The sequence below is a fragment of the Aquila chrysaetos genome, chromosome 10, assembly GCF_900496995.4.
Source record: "Aquila chrysaetos chrysaetos chromosome 10, bAquChr1.4, whole genome shotgun sequence".
Taxonomy (NCBI): domain Eukaryota; kingdom Metazoa; phylum Chordata; class Aves; order Accipitriformes; family Accipitridae; genus Aquila; species Aquila chrysaetos.
This window is the reverse complement of record NC_044013.1, coordinates 13,452,302-13,476,825: the sequence shown is the minus strand read 5'-3', so window position 1 is coordinate 13,476,825 and position 24,524 is coordinate 13,452,302. Positions and strand designations below refer to the sequence as shown.

At 47.1% G+C, this 24,524-nt stretch overlaps 1 protein-coding gene across 1 annotated transcript in view; it reads right to left on the bottom strand.

Annotated features, from left to right (window-relative positions):
- The window catches only part of TP63 (tumor protein p63), a 109,671-nt gene that overhangs the window by 67,738 nt on the left and 17,409 nt on the right, over positions 1-24,524 (bottom strand). Inside the window, 2 exon segments of the mRNA XM_030029117.2 lie at positions 20,041-20,173; positions 20,921-21,049. Of these exon segments, the coding sequence (XP_029884977.1) occupies positions 20,041-20,173; positions 20,921-21,049 (262 nt within the window).

Below are 24,524 nucleotides of genomic sequence, written 5' to 3'. Positions count from 1 at the left end.
TTTCATTTTTGTCTATTAAAGGACACACTCATTCATTCTTTCCACCCGCATACAGGTTACAATCACTTATTTCTGGGCTACACCCGCAGCCATAGACTGCTGAGGTCCAGTCCCTCTATCTAAAGCAAGGAGAGGATTTCTCCAGGTAACATCCCCAATTCACTGCTCAACATGGGGGTCACATTACCTCTACTATCAAGACTGATATCACCAAAATTTTTCAGTACCTGATTATGGCTTGACAAACCTGCTCCAATAAGTGGTTGGACCCTTGTTGGAAACACACTCAACTCTTGCCTTTCCCTGTCTTTCTCCCCCAGAGTGCTCCTCTTGTTCCAGCTGGGAGAGAGGTGGGAGCACACAGCAAGAGGCAGGTCTCAGCTCCCCGCTGCCCAGCTCTCTAGGCTACTTCTGTCTCTTCATTGGCAGACACAAACAGGGTGGTAGTGTCCACTTAGTCTCTCCAAACAAAAGATACAGGCATATCTAACCTTAAGCTTTTCTATTTCAGGTTAAACCTTTGCAACTGGACTACAGATTTAAAACCTCTGAGGAAAAGGTACCTGGTTGTACAGGGCCTCTACATCCTTGCAGAAGACCTTTGCAGTGCAAGGATAAGACATGTGCCTCACAAGCCTGCACAGATGATGTCACATGACAAAAAACTTTAGTCCCTTAAGTGCAATTACAGCAAAAACAAAGCTGGAACTGCAGCTGGATACTGTCAAGGAACACAACCCCCAATGCATCTCCCTATTTCTTGCTCCTAACGAGAGACTGCGCCCAAACATGTGGCGTGTTGATAACATTTCAATAAAGAGAGGCCACTGAAAGGCACAGCGCTCATACCTGAGCCCTGCACAGCTCAGGGAGAAGTTTCCTCCTAGGGATTGGGAGTTGTTCGTCTACTTGGAGCCAGCAGAACCCCAAGACATCATTACAAATAGGAGGAGGAAGGACCAGGAGAGAGGGTCAGGTTTAGCCAAAACCTTCCTTGAGACACTCATTAGGCTTCATATAGCATCTATCCAAGTGCTTTCACCTTGGGGTGGGACAAGATTGTGGGGGTGCTGCACAGATGAGCCTTTCTCCCTGGTGTCTCCAGACTGAAGGAAGGGAGCAGATGAGCTGCTGTCCGGGGCAGTGACCAGGCAGCGTCCCCCAGAGACTGCTTCCTTCACCCCAGGTTTGGCCAAGGGCCACAGAGAAGGGGCTGCAGGAGGGGAAGAGCCTTTGCCGAATGCAGTCGGGGCGACCACTGCCATGTGGCAAAACCAGCTAAGGAAAGCAGCACCAGAGGGGCCGTGGCTTTGTCCTCTTTGGTGGTTCACAACCAAATCCAGGCTGACAGCAAAGATAATAAATCCCAGTCACACTTTTGCTACACACCAATGAAGCTGATGCTCAAAAATGAGCTACAGCTCAATTCCCAGATTCCTTAACCTTAAACTGTTTGCTGAACCAATGTCCCAGGTAGGTGCAAGAAATATTCCTCTCACTGAGGAGGTCCAGCTCCCTCAGGACATCCTTCCAGGCCACCCCAGAGACCCACATGTCTGCTCCTGCAAAGAGGAAGGACTCACATCCAGGGCACCGCAGCTCAAACAGATACATCCGAATTATTATTTAAAAAGCTATGAGGGAAGAGAAAAGCAAAGCCAAAAATGCACCCTTCTGAACAGGCTATCCTAACCCCAAAGATATTTGGGGCAATCTGTACACAGTTTTTCTTAATTTCCAGTATGAAGGGGTGCTGCCAAAAAGCAGAGCACAAGAAGTTGTAGTATAAAACTAGTTCCCCCCCCCCCCCCCCCCCCCAAACTATGATAAAAATCTTAACAGAAAGAGATTCTTTAATTTGTGTCTCTCCCACAAAGAGCAGGAAGATCTTTGGGAAGGCTGAAGGATATAATCAAAAGTCACAGCACATATTTCTTATCACTGTTTGAACAAGATGTGTTTATTCTTTTGGCAATGCTTTAATTTGATTTTAGCAAACACTCCAAACTCTGCATCATCATCTCAGCCAAACGGCAGAAGAATCCAGAGTCCCCAAAGGGAATCTCTATCGCTCTCATCCTCCCCTCCCAGCACCCAGGAAACTTGGACAAGACTGGACAAACTTGCAGATACTCTCTTCACACCCAATTTTGTGCATGCTCCCCCGCAAACATTTGTGCATAACACCTAAAATTCCAGATGTGGAGATGAGGTAGGAAGACACAATGAGATCCAAAGGGTTCCTGTTCAACAGCACCTCATCACCCCATTATAACCGCCCCGACGTCTCTCTTCTTTTTACATCTCCTACTCATAAACACACAGGAATGGATCTCCAGGGTCATCAAGTCCAGTGCTCTGCCAACAAAGAGCTTAATCGTTCTTATAGTCAACCCAGATCAAATGCTGGTTAAGATTAAGCTGGAAAAGTGGTTGAGGCAGGTTCCACCTCCAGCCTTTCAGGGCTGTGATTCACTTCAACACCCTTCTCCCCTTTCCCAGCTTTTCTCAGCCAGATTATGCTCATTTGGGAGGAACTCCTCATCTCACTGCGGCATTTGGCACGGCGCTTGCGGGCATGGGCGCCACAGGGCCATGGGCGACGGTGTGAGCTCACCGCCCTGGCCATGCAGTCTGCGCCGGGGCTTGCCCAAGGGCCGGTTCCCAGGCTGCGGGGTGGAATGTGCCGCACCACCGGCGGGTGCGGAGGACAGAGCTCGGCATCTGCAAGCAGGCAGCGAGCATCCTGGGGCAGCTGGGCAAAGCATGCTAAGAAATGGGCTTCAGGTGGGAGGGGACTCCCTGCTCTCCATTTTAAGATTTCTCTGTGTGTGTGTGAATTGACTTCCCCCCGTTAAGTAAGTTCTTTTGTCTGTTTTTAAACCCAAACTATAGTCTATACCAAGTTTTCCATGAGTTGGTATGGCTACCTTCTGCGCAATCCATCAACAGCTCTAAAATCTAAACTTCAGCAAGCACCAGTTGCAACAAATTGCTACTTCTATTTCCACAAAAAGTTGTTGGTTTTTTTTTTTAATTATTTTTTCTTTTTTAAGGAAACCATGCCAAAGCCTACATCTTCTTTTCAATCTTAGGACAGGCGAGGTTCATCATTACCAGTATATTTTAACTGAGCATTAACAAGTCTGCCTCTCTTTTGAGACAAGTCATTAGAAAGGCTGCTCTTCCTCAGAAATAAAGCCAAGTCAACACTAATCGGGTTTTCCTTCTCCAGTGTACAATGCTTTGCTGGATGAACAAAGTCAGTGCACCATGTTCAAATCCAAGAGGGAAAGGAGGGGGTGAGGTGGAAAAAAAAAAAAATTAAAAAAATTAGAGCTAAAGCCTTTTAAAAAAACGACTCCCCTGACAGCAACAGTGATGAGTGGCATTTAAGCGGAGCAAGAACGCTCCTGAGCGCATCGCTTCTGACAGATGAGCCCAGCAAGTCAACCATAGGGACTCCACAGCCCCGCCGCTGCTATTCAGCGAAAGTTGATCAGATAGCAGCAGACAAATAACGCCAAGCAAACACTCCAAGAAGTGCTCTCTCCACATTTAAGAGTTTATAATTAACCTAGGGAAAAAAAAATAGTCACACAATTCAGGTCTTCTGCGCGGCAGCAGCAGCTAGGAACCACGCACACGCTGGGTGTTTGCACTCCCTGCAGAAGGGGGGACAGAGAAAACACGCCGGTTTCAGTTTACCCCTCGCTCTCCCTGAGTTGCAAACCTGCCATCCCAGGCGTGCAAACCCCAAGCGTACTTTTAACAGGCTTTTCCTCACCAGCTATCACATCTTGTAGCTGCCCTCTTGCTCTTGCAATTCCTATTTTGTTTTCTTTTCCAAGTGGCTGAGCTTCTGTCTGCTTCAGGTCTCATACCCCGTGCCCTGCACTTGAAGCATTTTCACCAGGAATACACACACGCGTGCACGCTCACACATACAGACAGAGGAGATCCTGCTGCATTGCCATTCTGACGAATGTCAACACAGCTGCTGTCTCCGCTGGAATGTAAACCAATATTGTCGTTAGATCTCCCTCAACCCCAGGTAACTTCCTTAAAGACTTGCACAGCGTGTGGCAATTCTCTCCACTGCCACCTTACAAAGCATCAACCCAGTTGGTTAAAAGCAATTAAAGTAAAAAAAAAAAAAAAGAAAAAAAAAAAATCAAAGCTGCATCTGAAGTTTGCATTCCACTTGTGCCCATGCGGTACAAAGGGCTGTAGAAAGCAAAATGCATCCATTGTACTCACGTTCATCCTCATATAATATGTTTAGACAACCACCTTGTATAAAATATCTTGTTGCTGCTGCAAGTCACGAGGCAAGGTATTAACAGCACTAAGTAAAAGAGTTATTGGTGTGGACGCTAATGCAACATTTGCAGCAGAGAACCTTTATTTGCATATAGTTTTACTCAAAAACGTAACCTAAGAAGGGGTTTATAATGCATTTTTGGTTATTTCCTAGATACCGTCCACTTTTAACAATGAGCAGCAATTTTGGCAATAAAAGACTAGTACGTGTGTTATAATGCAGTCAACACAGATACGGTTCGGACTGCTCCAGGAACACAATCTGTATGCATTGCCCACAGTAAGCGATGGCTTTGCCTTCTTTCTCCGATGAAAGAAAATTATGTTTGGCTGATCAAGGTTCCCAAAAGAAATTCACTGTCCAAAATGTAAAGACTCAAAGTTCACTCTCATTCAGATATTTAGCCCAGCAAACTCCACTTCCCATTATAAAGTGCAAAAGTTTCAAAAAACAAGTGCATATTCCACACCTAACTACAGGGGTGAAGAAATCACACGCATTCACTAAAAATAAAAATATATTAAAGATATCATAGCTCAAACCTAGAATCCTTACCTCGCTATACTGGGACTGGGCATTGTTTTCCAGGTACAACATGTTAGCAGTCAAATTGATCAATGCTGCTGTTCTTTCTTCTGGCTCCAGGATTTTGACAAACACCTCCCACCCCCTAGAAGACCCTAAAAATATGTGATGCTACTTGGAAGATAACAGGACTCGGAGTGTGCCTTTCTGCATAATTGAAGTTTCCCTTATATACCTAACTATAGGCAAGGAGGAGGAGGTGGGGCTCTCCTGCCTTACCTGTCCAATCTGTCAAAGTGCCACCTGGAGTCCTCCACTCCAATGGAGAGAGGCCTCTCCCAGCTCATTAAGTAGTTAGAATTCCTTATCACCAATCTCTAAAAAGCAAAGGGAAGGCAAGGGGGGGAAATGACCAAAAAAAAAAAAAAAAAAAAAAAAGGAGAGAGAAAGAAAGGAAACTATAACTTTCCCCTGTCACTTTCCTACAACTTTGGGAACTCAAAAGACAGCCATGGAGTTACTCTAAAGGAGCTGCTCCAAGAAACTTCTCCTATTTATTTATTTTCTGAGAAGACTCCAGGGTTTTTTCCAGGCACGGGCTTTGCTGCTACAAAAGCCCAAAACGTTCGGGAAGGGACTGAGATGCAACGCTCTAGACTGGCCGTGCAGTAACAGAGCCGAGCCTCTGGCTGCTGCAGCATGCAGGTTTGGGACAAAACCCGCAAGGAGCTTTCTGAGCGGCAATCACTGTTCATGCACCGTAATCCAGCTACATTCTCTGTCATCTGTGTGCTCTTATCCACGCTCACGGCCAACAGGTCCTGCGTTCGCAGGACATTACTCCAGCTACATTTTTTTTTTCGCCCTCCTTTGCAATTGCTTCTAATTCACGCCACAGTAATAAGCCTTAAAATAATCTCGCTTAAAACAGAAAATGTTAAAAAAAAATAATAAAAAAAAGCAACTCCTCCAAAGGGACTCGTGATTTTGAAGTAATGTATGGGAGAAGTTGTTGGGTGCTGCTCAGTAAAAACCACCTGGACGCTGTGCCCGCAGCAAACCGAAGCTTTTGAAGAGATAGGAAAGTGCTTCGCGGAGACTCGGTCTGTGGGAGAGCAGAGCAAGCAGACAGGCCCATCAGAACGGCCGCACCGTGATTTTGCTCCGAAGGCACAGAGAACCCCCCCTCCTGTCGCGGTGTCCCCAGCGGAGCCCCCCGGAGCGTTGCCGGCGGCCCTGAGGCCTGGGCTGCACCGGCACCGGCCGCCCCCCCCCGGAGCGGAGCTGGCTCACCCCCGGCCCCTCTGCAAGGCCCCGCTGGAGCGGGTCGGCCGCCGGCCCGCCGAGCAAGCGGGATGCACAGCGAGAACAAAAGCCGGCTGGTTTCGCCTGCTCCCGAAGAGCAGAATAAGCGCCATCGAGCAAGGGGAAACAAAACACCTTTTTAAAGGGGGGGGGGGGGGGGGGGGGGGGGGAGAGAGGAAACCGAACATCCAGATCAGAGCGCGGCCGCCTGCCCTCCCAGCCTAATGACAGCGCTTCAGACTTTTATTTGCGGACCTGTCGTCGCGCAGACCGGTGCCTAATTGCCGAGAACCCGCGCAAACTGCGAGCGCTCGTGGCCAACGCCAAACCTCCCGCCGCGGGTGGCGAGCGACCCACCCGCAGGTGCTTTGCCGTGGGGGGGAGGGAGAGGGGTCCCCGGCAGGGCTGAAACCCACCCGTGGCCTCGACACCTCCGTGCAGCTGAGCCGCTTGCCCAGGAGCCGCTGCTGCTCCCCGCCACGTCAACTCCCTCGCCTTTGGGTATCATTTAACCCCAACTTCTCTGGGCACGCAGGGAGGGGACTCCAGGTTCACAGGGAGATGAAAGTAAGCAGGCTGTGCTGCTCAAGGTGCTAACAGCTCTCTAGGCTGCCTTCTCCAGCATACAGCAGCAGCAGGAGCCACCACCGACCTCCTGCCAATCTGCGAATTAAAGGACTTTGCAAGCTCGCGCCAGCTACTCTCCAGGCTAGAGACAGGCAGCACATTCATAAGACTGTCACTAATAAAACGGAGCAAAACCATCTTCAGGCAGGAACCAACACAAGAGCAAACACAGAGCAGGGGATCGCAGTGCTCTCCCTACCCTGCAACAGCTCCTTGCCACAAGAAGCAGGATAAGTGTCTCATTTAGCTCTGACCCTAGGAGAACAGCTAAAAGGAGGACTGCTGGGCACAAGAGGGAAAGGTTGGAAACATTTCCAGTGCACCTTCCCCGTTCCTCCTCCCTGAGCACAATGCGAGGAGGTGCTTCCAAGAACAGGCTGCAGAGAAAAGCGCTGAACCCTCCCCAGCCAAGTGAGAGCCCTACCTACCACCTACAGCAACATCCCAGCTCAGACTGGGGCCACACGCACCTTCAGCGCTCCTGAACTACCAGCAAGAGCCTCCTGAGCACACAGCAGGTTTCCTACATTACTGGAGCAACTTATAGACCACTGCTGCAGCCCCTTTCCCTCCTCTCCATCTTCTCCGGCACCACCTAACAACAGGGGCTACGCCTGGTGCGCTTTCTTGATCTCATCAAAGATGGGTACAAGCCAAAAAGCCACACAAGCGCTAATCTGGAGATACCGGCAAGGTTTGCGAGGAGCAGCCACAGCACCGTTAGCCAAATGGGTCACTTCACAGCACCACTGCAAAACTTGCGTGGAGCTGGACATCAAGCTAGAAGTCACCTGTGGATTTTCTGTTGTCTAATAGTGAGGAAAAGGTATGCTGTGCTCAGAGGATCGTTTTGGCCCCTGAATACTGTCAAGCTTTTGATACTGGCCCATGAGCTCAAAAGCTATGGAGGGGAAGGAAAGAAGGGGAGAAGGTACATACATAGATCTCCCAACCTCAGCAAGTCATTGCAAAAACCTCTTTTACTGGCTGTGCTATGAAACTCAGAAGGTCCTCCTTTTCCAAATCATTAATGAAACACTGTTGTGTTAAGTATCTTCTATCTTCTGTCCCACAGGTGGCTGGAGGTGGTTGTGGGTGAAGCAACACCCAGATGCACTACAGAGAGATATGTGGAAGTTTATCCAAAGAGATCTGCATGTCAAACATGAGGAGAAGTGTATATAGCATGAATAAATTGACATGTCAGCACAAATCCCTGCCCTCTGTACACACAGACCCGACCTGGCTCAGTGTTTCAGAGGCATTAGCCTGTGTGGTCGCCTTGAAGTGGATGCTGGACAAGTGGCTTTTTGCAAATCAGTCATCCACAAGTGACACAAAGGAGGCCACCACTACCCTGGACAGGGGTGGTAAGAGGTAACAGAGGATGCACCAGACACTGCACCCACCAATGCTGCTACAGCCCAGGCACAAGTGTACCCCTCTCATCGCCCCAGGGCTCCAAACTTTGTTTGCCTGACTTCAGACCTAAATGCACCCCCCTCGTAAGATGCTTTCCCCTGCCCCACAGGTTGGTGTCATGCCTTGAATATTCATACTGGCACCAATGGCGCAAGGGAAGAGGTAAAGGCTTGATCACTACTTTACCATGAGAAAGAAAAGCTCCTGGAGTCTCATTTGATTGTCCCCTTTTGCAGATGCAAAAACTTCACATAGATGAGTCTCTAACAACAAATAGCAGCAAGGCAGCATCTCTCAGAGGGAAACTTGACTCCCTGAAATAGCGTATGTTTAAATGGCTGAGTCACAAAACCAAAGGGACACCCCCCACCTCCTCAAACATTTATCTGGGCCTTCTGGACAGGTCTCCAAGGGAAACACCAACATCAGTCCTGCTGCAACTGTGATGGTCAAAAGGCATGGCAAGACAATCTTTGTAGACTGAGATTATACCTTATTATACCAATTAGCCTAGTCAGAAAAAGCAAACGGATTCAGGCAAAGGCCCTCCTTTCACATGTTATAAAGAATTACTTCATACTGAGGCCAGATAAACAAGGTTTAACTCTAGTCTTCTAGTCCAACAAGCTTGCCCCCACCCCAAACAGGAAAAGAACAAACTAGAAAATAAAGGAATCAACCCAAAGCATCAGGAGCTGTACAAAGCCTGGCACTTCACTCTTTGGATGCTCAGTTGGATTGAGCTAAAAAAAAAAAAAAAAAAAAAAAAGCACAAAGCAAAGCATCTCAGCCTCAGGAAAGGAAATCTCTTTAAAGCAATTTAGGTCCAATACTGTAGGAAACTAAAAATAATAATTGCTAGTTAGATTTGAGAGTTTCAGCTGCAACCCTCCCAGATCTGACTCAGATATTCTAGAAAGCTTCTGGTAACACTTTGTGGCTCCTGCTGGTATGTTGAAGAACAAAGTAATACGCAAGCAAGACCCCTAAGTTTCCAAAATGAGGCATCGGCCAAGTCAAACTGCTGATTCAGGTTCTTTGTTTGAATGCACTTTTCCCTGTGCTGTTACATGGTTTGTCCCAGCCTCTTTCAGCGGTACCACTCACAAGTTCTCAATAACCTTTCCTGGATACAAGATAAGTGCACTAAATCATGATGATTAAAAAAGTCATTGCCACAATTGTAGTGTTAATTGGAGATTGTGTAATTTCTTGTAGAAGGGGCGTGAGCGTGTGCGCGCACACACCTGCCTGTGCATTAGGTGGTTCATGCAGAATTTCCTGCAGATCAAAGAAAAAAAAAAAGCTGCTCAGACCTCTCCAGTCTTATAAAAATAGCATCTGGATCAACCGCGTCACCACGGACTGTGACGTTCACTCAGCTCAGAAACGTTTACAAATGAGGACTGAGATAACAGAAGGAGGAGGAAAAAAAATAGAACTTGGGGTTTGTTTTGGTGTTTTGTTTGTTTGTTTGTTGCATCTGAATAACTGCTGAATGCTCAAAAAACAAGCCTCTGCCAATTGGCTTTGGGAGTCTTTCCAGTGAGGACTTTACAGGGACAGACATGATAGACTGCAATAGCAGGCAGCTGGGTTAAAGAGCAAAAAGAAAATACTTTCAAAAATGTAAAAGTCACCCTCTTTTCTTGACAATTCATGCAGAGCTGGTCTTCATTGTTCAAACCACAAGGAAGAGGGGAAAAAGAACCCAGCACATACCGAAAGAGGGACTTTCCCCTTTTATTAAAAAAAAAAAAAAAAACAAACAAAAAACCAACACCCCCCCCCCCCAAACCCCCAAAAACATCTATGGCAAGACAAAACAAATTAAAAAAGAGAGGTGCTGCTGAAAAGCAGCATCCTGCCCGCTGCTGACTGGATACAACCTTGTGTGCATCCTGGGGAGGCTGCTCCAGAGCACTGCACGGGACGTAGGGCTTGAAGGACAGGCACCCCCGGTTCTCACAGCGTTAACTGCTCTACTGCACCCAGGAGCAAAAATTCGATGCCTTCCTGGCTTCCCCACTACTGACCCAGGGACAGGTCTTGATGCCCAGGACTTCCTTTGGAAAGCGCTCACGTGTATGTACCTTCAAACTAGAAACATGCCCTGGCTGCAAGTGCTTAGTACTGAGGATCAATCCCGTCTTCCAAGGACTTCAAATTGCACTTTTTCCCCCCCCATTTTAGAAGTGCAGGGTAAAGAGATGGACTCGTGGAAGGCAGGAGAGCCCAGCTCCCGGCTCTGCTCACACTCCCCCAAGGAGCATGCCCCCCCCAAGGCAATCGCCTGTCACAACAGCCCTGCCCTCCGACCCTGGGTAAACATCTGCGCACGCTGCTTATTTGAGCTCCTGAAGCCTCCTTATCTCCCCCAGAACACCCCTAGGGCTAATTAGAGAGTTAATGGCATCATGTCAGGAGATAACACTACAGTGGGGGGAGCAGGGAGAGGGAAGGTGGAAAGGAGTTGTGAAACAAAACCAGTTCCCTTCACAAGCGCTGTGCAATATTGGTTTAGGAAGGGTGCACGCAGTCCCCGGGGACTCTGCCCTCCAGCTGCCGAGCTCCATTTAAGGAGAGAGCAAGACGCTCCTCTGGAGAGATTCAGCTCTCCAGCCAAGATGATGCAAGGTCCCCACGCCTTCCCTACCCTCTACACAACCAAAATCCCTCCAACCCCATCAAGGAAGGTCATTCCCCCCAACGTGCCAGCAGGGAGGGACTTGCCTCCCACAGCTGGTGTACAATGCAGGACGGGCACTGAGCATACAGATGATTTATCAAAAAGCGTTATTCCTGGTGCTCCTTTTATCTAATTTTTCCCCCTTTTTTTTTGTGTCATGGTGACTCTCTTTAAAGAACAGTTGCTTTCACCGAAAATGCTGAGAGACAAAAGGAAACAACCGTCTTGAGGCAGAGACCTTTGCAAAGCAGAGATCTTTTGCAAAGCTGCAAAACCACTGGCCAGCAGACACTTGAGCAGACACTTTTGCACTGAGTGCAAAACCACAGGTCAGCAGACACTCACTCATGGAGACTTGACCAGGGGACTTTGGGGGTTCAAGCCTCTGCTATCAGCACCTCTTTTGTCAGAGTAACAACCCTCAGCATTCGAACTGCATATTTGCCTGATGAGGGTCTTTGGATGCTCAGCACAGCATGCTTGACCTGCCCCCCCCCCAACATATTCGTAAAATATTTTGTAAGGGAGTAAGTAAGAGAGAGGAAGTTACAGAAGAGAACCCATGAGAATTGCTTCTGAGCAGCGTGAACAGCCCCATCCCTCCAGCTGGAGGTGAGACAAGGTCATGGCACAAACCTGCATCCCAGCACGAGACTGAGCACTCTGGCCAGGGAAAGGGAAAAACAGGAGATAGCAACAGATTAGAGAGTCTTTGTTTTTAATTAGGAGAGAGGAGCAACTGTTGACAGACCAGGGTTGTTCTTGCACAAGCAGCTGAGGGGAAAGTGTTGTTCTTCCCTTATCTTGTATAAACTACAGATTGCTCTCGGGACATGCACAACTGTTCATAAATGCACAATCACAGCAGCTCTTTCCAGCCAGCCTCTGCTATACTACCAACACCCTCCCACCCAAGCCCTTGTACAATAATCCAATATTAAAGAAGTTATCAGTTTGCAGTAACTCAAGAACAGTCTCCCAAAACTCTGGTTAAACCCTGACCGTGCAACCGACAGCCATTCACTCTTCTCATGTAAGCACATTGCTGTTATCCTATATTGCCCTGGTAAGTTGGGCCACAACATACACCCCAAGGCAGCCAAGGAGCCTGTTTGTTCCTTGTTTCCTATGCAGAAATGTTGTATTTTGCAGTGCTGGTCTTTGTCCAGGTGCCCTCTGCCTGCTCTCACAGGCCACGTCCACCACCAGTATGGCAACAGCCATAGGGTTCAGTTATATGGCCAGAGACCTTCCCCAGAAGATTGACCACTTTAGCTTCTGAATTGTTTAATTTTAATCTGGTCTGGACATCACCATGAGGTCCACTGTACCCATCCATGCCCTCAAAGGGAAAGAAGGGTGCTTCAGGATACATTTTCCTTCTGTTTAAGCAGGCTGCAGATAAAAATCCATGCTCTTAGAGTGACAGTTACATTCGTTACTGAAAACTCCTTTGATCTTTCATTAATCTCTGCAAATTCAGATGCTGATTAGCAGAGAGTTCATTCAGCAGTGAGCAAACTAACCCAGGCCACAAACCACTCCTTAATCTACGCTTCACAGAGATTGATTTAATTTTCTGTGACTGCCTGACAATTCACTCCCTCATTAATTTCAATGCTATCAAATCAGCAACAGTGAGGTGGAAAGCAGATGGTAGAGACATTCAGAGGAAAACATTACCTAGTCCAAAAGTCTCCTCGTGAAATATTGTAGAGAAAAATAATAGTCATTAACAGGACTGTGGGCAGGATCTGCAGAACCACAAAGCAACATATGTAGTGAGACTTCGGATGCATAAGACTTTCTTCAAAGCAAGAATCCCAATTAATGCAAGAGAGGACTTTAAAAACAAAAGCTACACCCCACAGCTTGCTGCAGCACAGACACTTTGGCTGTGTTAGACAAGGAAGAAGAGTGGGACGCTCCCAGGGCTGTGCTCCAGGTTTGTCTTAGCCTGAAAGAAGCATCCCATGAGCCTGGCCACCCCTCCCAGGTACGTCAGCACTGCAGCTTGCAACAGCACTGTGAGGTGCTCTCCATCCATCTCACTCCACAAAGGGGGGTACCATAAAGCTCAGCAAAGTTTTCATTTAGCTGGATATGGACAGCTCAATTCATCACCCTACTTCCAACTAACAAGAGAAGAGGGCTTCATTTCCCTTCTTCCAGCAATTTGGTCAAAAAAAAAAAAAAAACAACCCACAAACAAACAAAAACAACCAACCAAAAGAAGTCCAGAGGAAGGTAAACTTTGGGTATGGCCACGCCACTCTACTTCTGTTGGTGTCCAAGTTGTGCTTTGTGGCTTGCTGAAATGCCAGCTGCCCAAGGGGTTTACCACTTATGGGCTCTAACCCAATCAAAGTGTTCCCAATAAATATGGGAATTATGTTTATAGGTTAAGAATGAAAAAAAAAAAAAAGGGGATCCTATCAACTTGATAGGAACATACAGTGAAATCTCATCAAGATAGCATAAACCTTCAACTTGCTCTAGAGGCAAAAGTGCCTATGATCTGTTGCTCCAAGATCAAGATGCCTTCTAATTAAGTGTTTGTAGAGACCTTTTAAAGATGTAAAATAAGCACTAACGCATTATTGCTCCATACTTAAGCAAGAAGCACGTGCAGCACCATGGAAACCTTTGGAGGCAGGCCTAGCTGCTTGGGGAAGATGTTTTCTGAAGTGACTGCTTCTTTTGTTTGGAGGTATTTGCATGTAGGCAGATGACAAGACTCACAATTGCAACACTCTTCCGCCTCAAGCGCTCGTAGCAATACCAGCTAAAGCCAGCCCTCCAGAGGAGCCAGGCCAGAATGAACACAAAACACCCCATCTCACACATGGCGCTCTTCCAGTAGGTTTGTGCTTTTTGGCTTAAAATTAGTTTATTCCTTCCCAAGATGAATGTAAAGCAAGGTACTGAAAGGGCAGAAATATTTAAAGGAATTTTAAATATGTTTCCAAAATGATCAATAGCACAGCAGACAGATCACCCATTGGTTTTCTTCAATACCATTGAGAATTCAGGGAATTGGCATTAAAAATAAAACATTTGGTGTAATGATACTCATCAGCTGGCTGCATTCCTACAAAAAGAAATGCAGCCAGCCCTGGTGTGCAGCCAGAACCAGGACAAAACAGCACAGGAAAGGTAGCTAGTGAAAAACTATTTTAAAGAAGCATAAATATGTCTTCAGAGCCCTACTACACACAGAGTGAGAGAAGTCTTCAGGCTTTGGCCAAACTGAATGTACAAATGCATTCTCTATGTGCATCCTTTACCTGAAGGAATTGACCATTTCTGGATTTGGATCTGCAGCCCCAAATTTGATAATTAGATCATTTGGAAGGACCTACACTGCAGAAGATTAAACATTCAGCAGGATTACAAAGCCAAGCCTAAATTAGGAGAGCCTACAAGTTCAACTGCAAACAAGAGAGGTGCTGGAGGGAAACTTCCAACAGAATAATGCATTTGCTCATTATGGAAATGCCTTTGCATAATCTCAACTTTCTTTGCACAGCTATGGAACCAACAAATACCCACAAAGAAGAGAAACTTGGCAAGCCTCAAACTCTCTCAAGCACAAACCAGACAGTAATAAAAGCTTTGATCACATCCCTGTGCTGTACAAAGTCCTTCCTTCCTTTCTATGGTCAATCTGGGAATACTTAGGCATGGAAACAGACAGCCACACAACCCACTTCGCTGCATCTACTTATCAAATCGGCCTTATCCTCCAGGTGCAAAACCATTTCCCAACAAAATGCAGGGCTGCGGCTCCCGCCAGAGCCCTTAGTCAGCCCCTGCACTGGGACTCTCTTTCTGCACCGCTCAGCCGCACCACGCATACCACGCCAGCTCCCTGCCCTGCTGTCAGTACACAGGGATGTCCTCCCTGTCCTACAGTCCCACCACCCCTTAACCAGCTTTCACCTGCTTCCTCAGCAATTACCTTGCAGCAAGTCGAATTCTCTTCTCCTGACCCAGAAAAATACTTTTAAGCAAGCAATTAAAATTTAACAGAGATCAGAGCCTGTGCTTTAATATTACAGTGTTGGATAGGATACAACAGGCTTCCTGCAGGACAGTGGCTTGTTTTTTTTTTTTTATAACAGTCCATCATATTGCTGCACACCTGATCCTGACCACAGTCCCCAAGTGATGGGCTCCCAGGGACCCAGGAATTCAGTGCATGGCCACCAAATACAAATTACTGAACTGATTTACACAGTGCTAAGTCTGAGAGCATGCAGAAGAGAGCCAGCAGCCACCTTGGGCCAGGATAGCTCTGCAGGGGCCTCAGCCTTGCTCCTCTCCAGCTCGCTGGGCTGCAGCATGGGAAGGTATCCTGTGCAAGGTGGCTGGGGTGGCTCCTCCACAAGCCTACAGCAGGTTAAACCTGGGAAAGGTTTCTTGTTTTCATTGGGAAGCATCAAATACCAACTCCGAGATGCACCATTGGTGTGAGGGCTGAGGTCGAGAGCCTCGACACCTCCATATGCCACATGGGCCACATCCAGTCTCTCCTACGGCCTAGTTTTATCTCCACCTCTGTGTATAAGGGAGAACAGCAAAGTTACAGAGCTGAACCTCTCACTTTTAAAACTATGAAACACACGTTGCACCTCCAAAATTTCTGTAGCTGCCAGGCTTGGGACACCCACAGCCCATGAAGCTGAGGATCCAAACCCAAAAGGATGCAGCCTTGTCTGAAGCACTCACACCGCCATCCCCAGGGCAGAAACCCACCCCACAGGGAGCTCAGCAGTGCCAAACCAAGCCACACACAGCAAATCCCCACGATGATTTGCAGAAGATGAGGAAGGACAAATTTAAAGAGAAAAAAAAAAGGCAAGGAATTCTCTCTCCCTTTTGTGGGGAGGGACAGATCCAGGTTAAGAAAACTCTGACCACGGCGACTGTCTGGGGAAAGGCATTCCACTGAACTGGTTAGGCAAGGGGCTGCGGAGGACAGCTCGCTCAGGGGCATGAAATAAGGTATGTACAGGGGGAGGGGGATGAGCTGCTCCATCACTGGGGACAGCACTCCTGCTCCCGCCTGCAAGGTTCCCGGAGCCCTGGGCAGACTGCTGGGATGGTGGTAGAAGACTTCCAGACTCTGCAAGCCCCTCAAATAACACTTTTATCAGGATGCTGCCCGCTGAAGTCCTTAGCCCAAAGCAGCTTTGTTTGGGTCCAGACTAGCATATCTTAGCATCAGTGAGCAGTTTAAAGGACTTCTGAGGGCTGGTGAAGGAAAGCAATTTTGCACCTGGTATGGCAGGCTGACAACACGCTGTGAAGGCTCCAGGGCAATGCAAGGGTTATTGCACCGCCACATGCTCGTTCCTAGAGACAGGTCTCCAGACCCCTCCTCCCTGTAGCTCCAAGGTATTTAGTCAGTCAGAAAAAAAACCAAGAAGATACCTATAGCATTTCTAGCACTGCAGGATACAGCCTTGGAGACCAGCTGAATGCAGGGAGCTGGCCACCACCCCACCACAGACCCCACGGTTGCTGGCTACATTTTTGGTCAGGAAAGAGGCTGGGGACCACCTTTTTTGGTGAGCCTAACGAATGGCAGGTGGCCCACAAGGACACACATTCGACTTACCTTCCTGGCCATCTGCAGCTCCTTCCCACACCAGGGCCATGGCAGAGACTAAACGTTCTCCACACCCACAGGGACCACCAGCCCCTCTCTCCGGCTATGCAAAAAGGCAGATCTCTGCTGGGATTTCCCAGCGTGACTGTGGTTAATGCCATGGGAGAGGAAGAGGCACAGCCGGCAGCATCACAGATGGGCCACCTAGGACATTGTGAAAGAGCCGGTCACAAGGCACACAGCCAGGGAACGCTGCTGACTGTCTAATGTTACACCAGACCCACAAACCCTCTTCCTGTCCCCTCCAGCTCTTTTCATCCCAAGGTAGTGTCGATCACCAGTTTCTCTTACCCCTTTCTTATATGGGACACGGGGAGAATATTTCTTCCTTAAAAACAAGAGTGTGAGAACTGCAAGGTTTTGGCTCAGCAAGAGACAGAGCTGTAGCTCAAACAAGAGGGGTTTCTTTGTCAGCCAACATTCTTCTCCATCTCTCTCCTCAAATACTTGCATTTTCAAGGCAATGAACACAACTGATGGGTGTTCAGCAGGGCAGAACTCATGCTCATTTTCCAGCCCACCAGTGGGACAGCTTCTTCAGGCACTGCTCTGAACACTGTAGCTCCTTCCCCACTGCCAGCTTTGTTGTGAACTGGCAGCTGTACCCCCCCAAAATTAAATAATAATATTAAAAAAAAAAAAAAAATAAAAATCACAGCTCTCAGTGACACAACTCCTGGGATCAAGGATGGACATCTTTCAGGGCTGAAAGCTTCATTTTTCAGCCATAAGTTGCAAGAAGGTGCAGAGCTTATTTTAAAGGCTGGTTGGGATTGCCTTGAAGTCCACATAAGGACAATTTCTTTAAATAAACCAGTCTTAATTGCTTTGCACCTATTTAAATCTCACATGGTGGTACATTTTGGAGAAAAACTGGCCTTGCTCTTTTCCTAAGACAGATCTAATAATAAAAAAGCACTCTGCCTTGATCTCACTGTTCATCTCCCAGGGCCCCTCTGTTTCTGCTGCATTCCTTTGTGTTTATCTGCCCTCTTCAACTCTTTGCTGCAATCAGCTGCGTGCAGCACCTAGTGTCTAGAAGTGACATGGCTGAGGTTACAGTAGAGACAGGTGCAAGGGGAGCTTTTGCCCCGAAGCTATCCAAAGGAAAAGAGAAGCTGGAGGGGAAAAGGGTTGTAAGGTATTTCAGATTAAAGCCGACAAACAGCAAACACCTTGCCCCAGGCTACACATTCTCTGCCAGTGCAAGCTGCAGCGGCTGCGAGCCCCAGAAACAGCAAAGCAAACACAGACTTCTCTGCAAGGGGGAGTTGTCACCTGTCAGGGATGTTTGCAAATTTATAGGGAGGTGGTGGTGCTGGTAAGGGGAGTAAAAAGAGCTTTCCTCATTTTAAAAGACGGGCTGTTTGCACAGGTTTGCGATGCATATTTTGCTCTGTAAAGGCTTTTGTCCAGCATTCAACTGAGCGAAGGTGCTGTCTTCCACTGAAGACAAACTGGAACATTTATTAATGTACATACATTAATGTACTCTGAGCTGCTGCCTTACAATGAGGGCGAGGATGGGATGGAATTTCCCTGCTCCCCCTTCGGCTTGTCATGTCAGTGAAAAACACTTTTTAAAGAAGTCACCATGCAGCTCAGCCTCTCCAGAAATGCCTCTTGCAAGGCTTGGATCAAACCCATCATAAGCAAAAGGTAACTGCATAGCAAAAGCTGCCTGTCTTCCTCTCCTAGCCCCAGTGCTCACTTCAGCAGTACTCAGAGAGGACAAGAAGGGATTTTCTATTCATATTTCACTGTACCACAGACTGGAGAGGGAGACTCTGAACAAGGGCTTCAAGGGAGCCAGTCAGCTACCGCAGTGCTCTGCAGACAGCTCAGAGGAACCGGAGATGGGGAGGCTTTGCTAGCACTCAATGCAGCAAGTCCAGGTTTGAGCATGGAAGGAGCAAAGTTTCTGCTGATGACCTTTAAACTGTTGTGGATTGTTTTTTAATAGGACAGAGTTAGTTCAAACAGAACACTACCACCCACTTTGAAAATTAGGAGCCCTGCTAAACATGAAGAATGTTTTGGACTAGCTGTTGATTACTGGAGCTGTGCTATGGTGTTGGAAAAAGCCAAGATCCAGATGCTGATTGAAGGCTTGCACACCACCTCTCTGTTCCCAACCCAACCACAGAATCAAGCAAAAGATAACCAGACTTGATGTCAATCACCTCTCCTTGTGCACTTGGATTAGCTTCACCACTTCAGCCAAGCACATACCCCACGTTAGCCAAGCATATACCCAACCTCAGAGTGCCCTTTTTACCCTTTGCAATCTTGCAAGGAAAGAGAAGAGCACCACAGTCTCCCCAGCGGTCACACCAGAGCAATAGTAACAGGTCAAACCTTCTGTCACTGGGGACTGCAACCAGTGTGACCTGGGAGCTCTTTCCTTGCAGATGTGATCCTCCAGGTTACAAACACTGCCAGGATGCAGACCACCAATACACCATTGTTGGGCACATTAAAAATGGTGGTTGATTAACCAAGGAATTAATTGACATAGTTTCTCAGGATGGAAACACAGAGGAACAAGAAAATTTACCGATGCCAACACAAATTTCAAACCATGCATGATTTCTACCCCAAAGTATACAAAAAACAGGAAGAACAGAAACAGGACACGAAAAGCTCGAACTCCTGAAATACCTCCTGCTCCAGCCTGCAAGAATAGCACCTGGCTTCTTCACCAGAGTTATTGCTAAGAAAGAGCTGGTCAGTTTGTGCCAAAGGCAATGAACCAGCAACCACCAATGCCTCACCTGCATTCCAGTCTTGAGCCACTGGTGAGACACCCACGGCAAAAACTTGTTACGAACACTCTCTAGCTTTGCCTAACTGGAGACACAGTAGGAAAAAAACCCAAACATGGTCTGAAACCAAGTTTTCATTCATATCTGACCTTCAAGAGAAGAAAAACCAGTGAAGAACTCCTGCCCTTGGTCAGCAAAATTGCAACTGCACCCAGAATACCAACTATTTTAACCCTGAGGCCACATACACTAGCTCTAAGCAGAGAGTGAGCAGGGACGGTTGAGCAGCCAGGCAAGTGCAAGAGACTCCTCAGCTCTTCTGCCTGTTTAGATGCCTCCTCCCTCTCTCCTGCCACCGCTGCAGCAGGAAAGGAAGAGCAGGTAAAGGAGCCAGCCTGCTTCTCCTCACAGCCCCAGGGAGGCACAGAGGAGCGATGCCTTTCCACAGGTCACATGCCATCCAGTTCAGCCACGTGTACAGAAACACTGTTCACTACCACCAGTCATTTGGCAGAGCCATGCTCCCAACCAGCTTCTGTGGGTGGGACACAACAGGCAAAGCGAGAGGGAACTTCCCTGGTCAGAGGCAGTGGCCACAACTCCTCCACCAAGAGAGGGAAGATGGCCCTGGGGCAACGCAGCAAGTTTAGCTCCTGCAAAAACTCCCCGTCTGTCCCCAAAGGTTAAGGAAGTTCTTCTCACTACTCACCCACATTGGGTCATTCAGCTCCGTGTCCTGCACCCGGACGCAGTCCATGCTAATCTCTATTTTGTTTGTAGGGCCATTTTCAGATGGGCCATCGATGAAGTTTAAATCGATCGGCTGAACCGAGCATATTGGCCTGAAAGAACAGAGCGATGCAATTAAAGTTGGCCAAATTCTGTTTTCCACCCCACCTCGCCCCATGCTAGGGTGTCACCCAGGACTTAGGCATGACCACGAACCAGTCTCAGGACAAAGTAAGTAATTACTAATGAACAACTACCTCATCACCCACTATGCTAACAGCAGCCCCTGAACAGGACAGGGCCTGGAGGGACATTTCACTTGCCTGACCATAAAAATGAGGTAAGAGCACAGGAGTTAAATCACTGAAAGACAGAACTCATGGAGGATTTATGGCAGTAACTGTTTCAGCATCAGTCACGGCAAGTCAGGAATGGGAACAGAGTCAGTTTTATTTCCTTCAGTGGACCTGACAGGATGAACTCTGCACCATCTCCACCTCCTCCCTCTCCCTGGCATCAGCAAAAGAGGAAAACATGCAGCCTGGACACAGAGTAATGACCCCATTTCCTTAGGGGAAAATACCAACCATCCACCTGCTGGAAAGCAGTCAGCTCAGCAACAAAAGGTCTTAAAAAGAGTCAGTGTCACTGCTGATCTCTGCATCTGTTCCCCATAGCCTGGATGTAGAACCTCTTGAAAGCTCAAGAGCTGTCAGTCGTCACAGACTCCCACCCACATCTTCTAATCAACAGGTACAGAAGACTCCAAAACCCCCAGCATCAGTCCCCTGAGCAGCCTAATTAGAGACATCCTGTCCCAAAACACCTTCTTCCACAGGTTCCATGTAAGGGATACTTACTGTTCCAGGAAGTCCCAGATATGCTGGAGCACCTCTGGGCTGAGGAATTCCCTGGGCTGTGAGCTCTGGGACATGGCTGATCGGTAGTAACTCTCCTTCCAGGAGAAGTGGCTCGGAGTTTCTACAAACCTTAAAAAACAAAAGCAAAAAAAAAAAAAAAAAAAAAAAAAAAAAAAGAAAGAAAGAAAAGAAAAAAAAAGAAAAACACACACACACAAAGATATGTTGAATGCATGAGCCCAACTTGATGAAAACCCATAAATAGAAGCTATTGTGTGAAAAAGGAGACACGCTGAATGCCTGGAACATTCACAGCTGTACAACACACATTCCACACTGCTGCAGATGCTGTATTTAGACGGGAGAGAATTTGGTCACCCTGCCCAATAAGTTAAATATCCCTCAGAGTCCACTGGGATGCTGTGTCATAAGAATCCCAAAGGAAAAAAAAAAAAAAGCAGCCACCTTCCATTTTACGCCCAAATAATCAACTTTCCATATAAAGCAGGTAGTCTTTCCAGCAGGTGAAGCATCTAAGCAGTGTGAGATTCCACTGTCTCTGGCTGGTTGCCTCTCTAGATGTCATGCCCTTGGATGATTTAGATGACTTCTCCTACACTCAGCCACTGCAGCTGAGGTCTTTGACTAAAATACGTATTTTTTTTTAAAAATTTGAATAATAATAATAATAATAATATCATCATCTTCTTTTTCCTTTATTTGCTATGGAGATAAGTTCCATCACATCAGATTATATCTGCTTGTCTACTGCCTTCTCACCTCCAGTAATTTCTGAGCCCAACTGGCTGATTTACACCAGATCTGCTAATTACCTTGGCCATTTTTATCCCCTTAAGCTCCCAGAAGCCTCACAGAAATAGGTGGGCCCAAGAGGAGCAGTGACGAAGCCGGAACACTCGCGCCTTCCACAGCTGCACATTCTCATCCCACTGGCCAATTTCTAAATTCAAACGCAGCAGCTTTTACACCCATGTCAAAATGCTCAACGGCTGCAGGGATGTAAGGGGGGGGGGCAGAGAATTTCTCGAGTATATTTGCAGTTGACAAAACCCCTCGGTTCAACTTAATCAGAGTACGAGGCAGGTGACTGCCTTTCCTGCTACAAGGGCAGGGGCACCCTGCAAAATTTTCATGTAAAAGAGTTGTTTTGACACAATAGAACTGAACCACCATGCTCCCTGCCAGGGGAACGGCTGTGGCAGGAGCCAGGGCTATAAATGGATTCCAAAGAGAATTGGACTAACATTTGGTTTGGCACATTTTGATGCTGTTTAACACAATGGCCTAAACAAATTGCATGGAAGACCCTAATTTATTAAGCTGCCAAAATTAAGAAAGAGTGTTTCAGAGGAAGTATCACACTACAGTTGTTCTTTTTGTTTACTTTTACCTGAAGCATCAGTTTCTGGCTGCTGTCAGAGAGGGATCTAGCTCTTTTTAGTGAATTTGTATGGCTTCTTATGTTTTGAGGATGACTCTGGTCTGCAAAAAGCAGGGCTTTCCTCACCTCTGTTGCCCACAGAACTGCATGCTCTTTGGAAAGTTCAGTTTTCCTAAGCTAACAGAAATCAAAGTGGTTTCAACCCCCAGAGCCGTAGCTGAGCATGCCTCAAAATAGGTGAAAGTATCACTTCAGTTACTCATCCTTTTTGTGATTAACAAAAAAAACCCCAACATCCTTTAAAAGTTCATGAACAGCCAGAGACAAAAATAAAATTCAGAAGTGTCATAGCTAATAGGTCTGTCTCACAGATGCGAGCACATACCCACACTACATGTGAATAAATAATCACAAATCCTCTGAGAACAGCAGTTATCCCACAAAGTGCCAGAAATTACTCCTTTCAGGCTTTCAGTCTGGTAAGGCACTTTCAAGAGTGCCGTACTGAAACCCAGAAAAACAGATCTGGCCTAAAGCCTGCTATATAAGCTGCAAACCAACACTATCACAACCTTTGTAGGAGAGCAATGGGGAGTGCATGCTCCCCAACCCACTCTGCCACTAAACCCGCGGACGCCAGGCACTGCTCGATACTGGTCTTGACCTCCGAGGAACAGGCAGAGAACACCCACAATGGGTTCTCCAAAGCCATCACAGTGCTCGCTTTTAACAATTTTTTACCACTTAGGACAACTGCCCTTGACTTGAACACTAAAAATCATTTCTTAGGAATTCATTACCAAGGTAGCAACAGCAGCTGTCCACACCAGCTCATTACTATGTACACAGGAACCAACTTCACCAAAAAGAGTTACTACAAAACAGACCTTCCTCAGAGACCTTCTTTCCTCAGTGCAATGAGGTTCCTGCATGCCATGACATGCCCAGCTTTGGTTCACAACCGCACAAAGTCCTAGGTTTCAGGAAGGCAAAGCAACCCAGTTCAGCCCTGCTTCTTCTGGCCCTTGTAGTCCCACTCAGCAGCAAAGCAGAAGTTGCTTATCATAAACCTACCCCAACCAAGCACTCTTCACAGTGCCCGCAGCCTGCAGCGCAGGAAAGGAAGGAGATATTAGCTTCACAGACTGATAAAGGCAGGTTGGTTATTGTACACCTCTGAAGCTAACAGAGCTGTTGGAAAGAGTCACACCAGTTAAGGACACAGCCGGTGTATTCCTGTACTAAACACAACTCCAAATTTCTCCAGAGAGAGGTATTTTCCAGCTGTGTCATCTTTATCCCTGTACCCAACCAAACTCCTGGCTTACTGTTTCTAAGAAAAGCATTATCAGATTTTACCTGATGGCCAAAAAGGCATGTTTCCCCATACCGAGCAAAAGAAGTTCCCTGGTTAATGCTGTCACAGAAGCGAAATTTGAGAGACTCCTTCAACACTCTCTGCAACACCTTTACTACCCATACAGCACTATTTCCAAGGAGGCTGCAGGATTAGGTGTCCAACCTTAGCAAGGCATCTGTGAGAAGGCTAGAGCATTACAGAGGTAGTGAGCATTGCTTTTTACTCAGTTTGGTGCACCCTGCTCTCAGGGAAAGAGCTGTCAAGCCCCAAGAAAACCAACTTCAGTTCAGCACAAAGCTACACGCAAGCTAAACTGCCTCCTTCCCTGTGATCTTAAAACCTAAACCTAGTGCCATTTTCCTTAACAAACAGCCTTCAGCATAGAGGAGCAGCCTCTGTCTACTAAACAGCATAACTAAGTGCCCAAATTTGCTCTTTCACGAGAAAATAGCTGCCCAAGCCTAAGCAAGATCTAAGCACAAATTTCACTACTCTAGTTAATTACCTTTTCCCACATCAGCAAACGTTCTAGCTTCAGTAAAATAATTCCCGAGTGCCTAAAGTTAATCACAAGATAGCAGGAGTTCACATTGTTCAAATTGCTCCTACCAGCAGCTTTTTTTATCAACAGATTTAAACAACATCCCTTTTACCCACAACCACTCATGCCAAAGCACATCATAGCAGATAACACTACTGAACACAGCCTATTATACCAAACTACTGACTATGATGGGACAAAGCATGGTAGTAAGTCTTGTCTAGCTTGCCCTCTGCTTTAACTCTACAAGCTAATTCCCTGCGTTAACTGCTGAAATAGTTGGTAGGCAGCTTGCCACAAG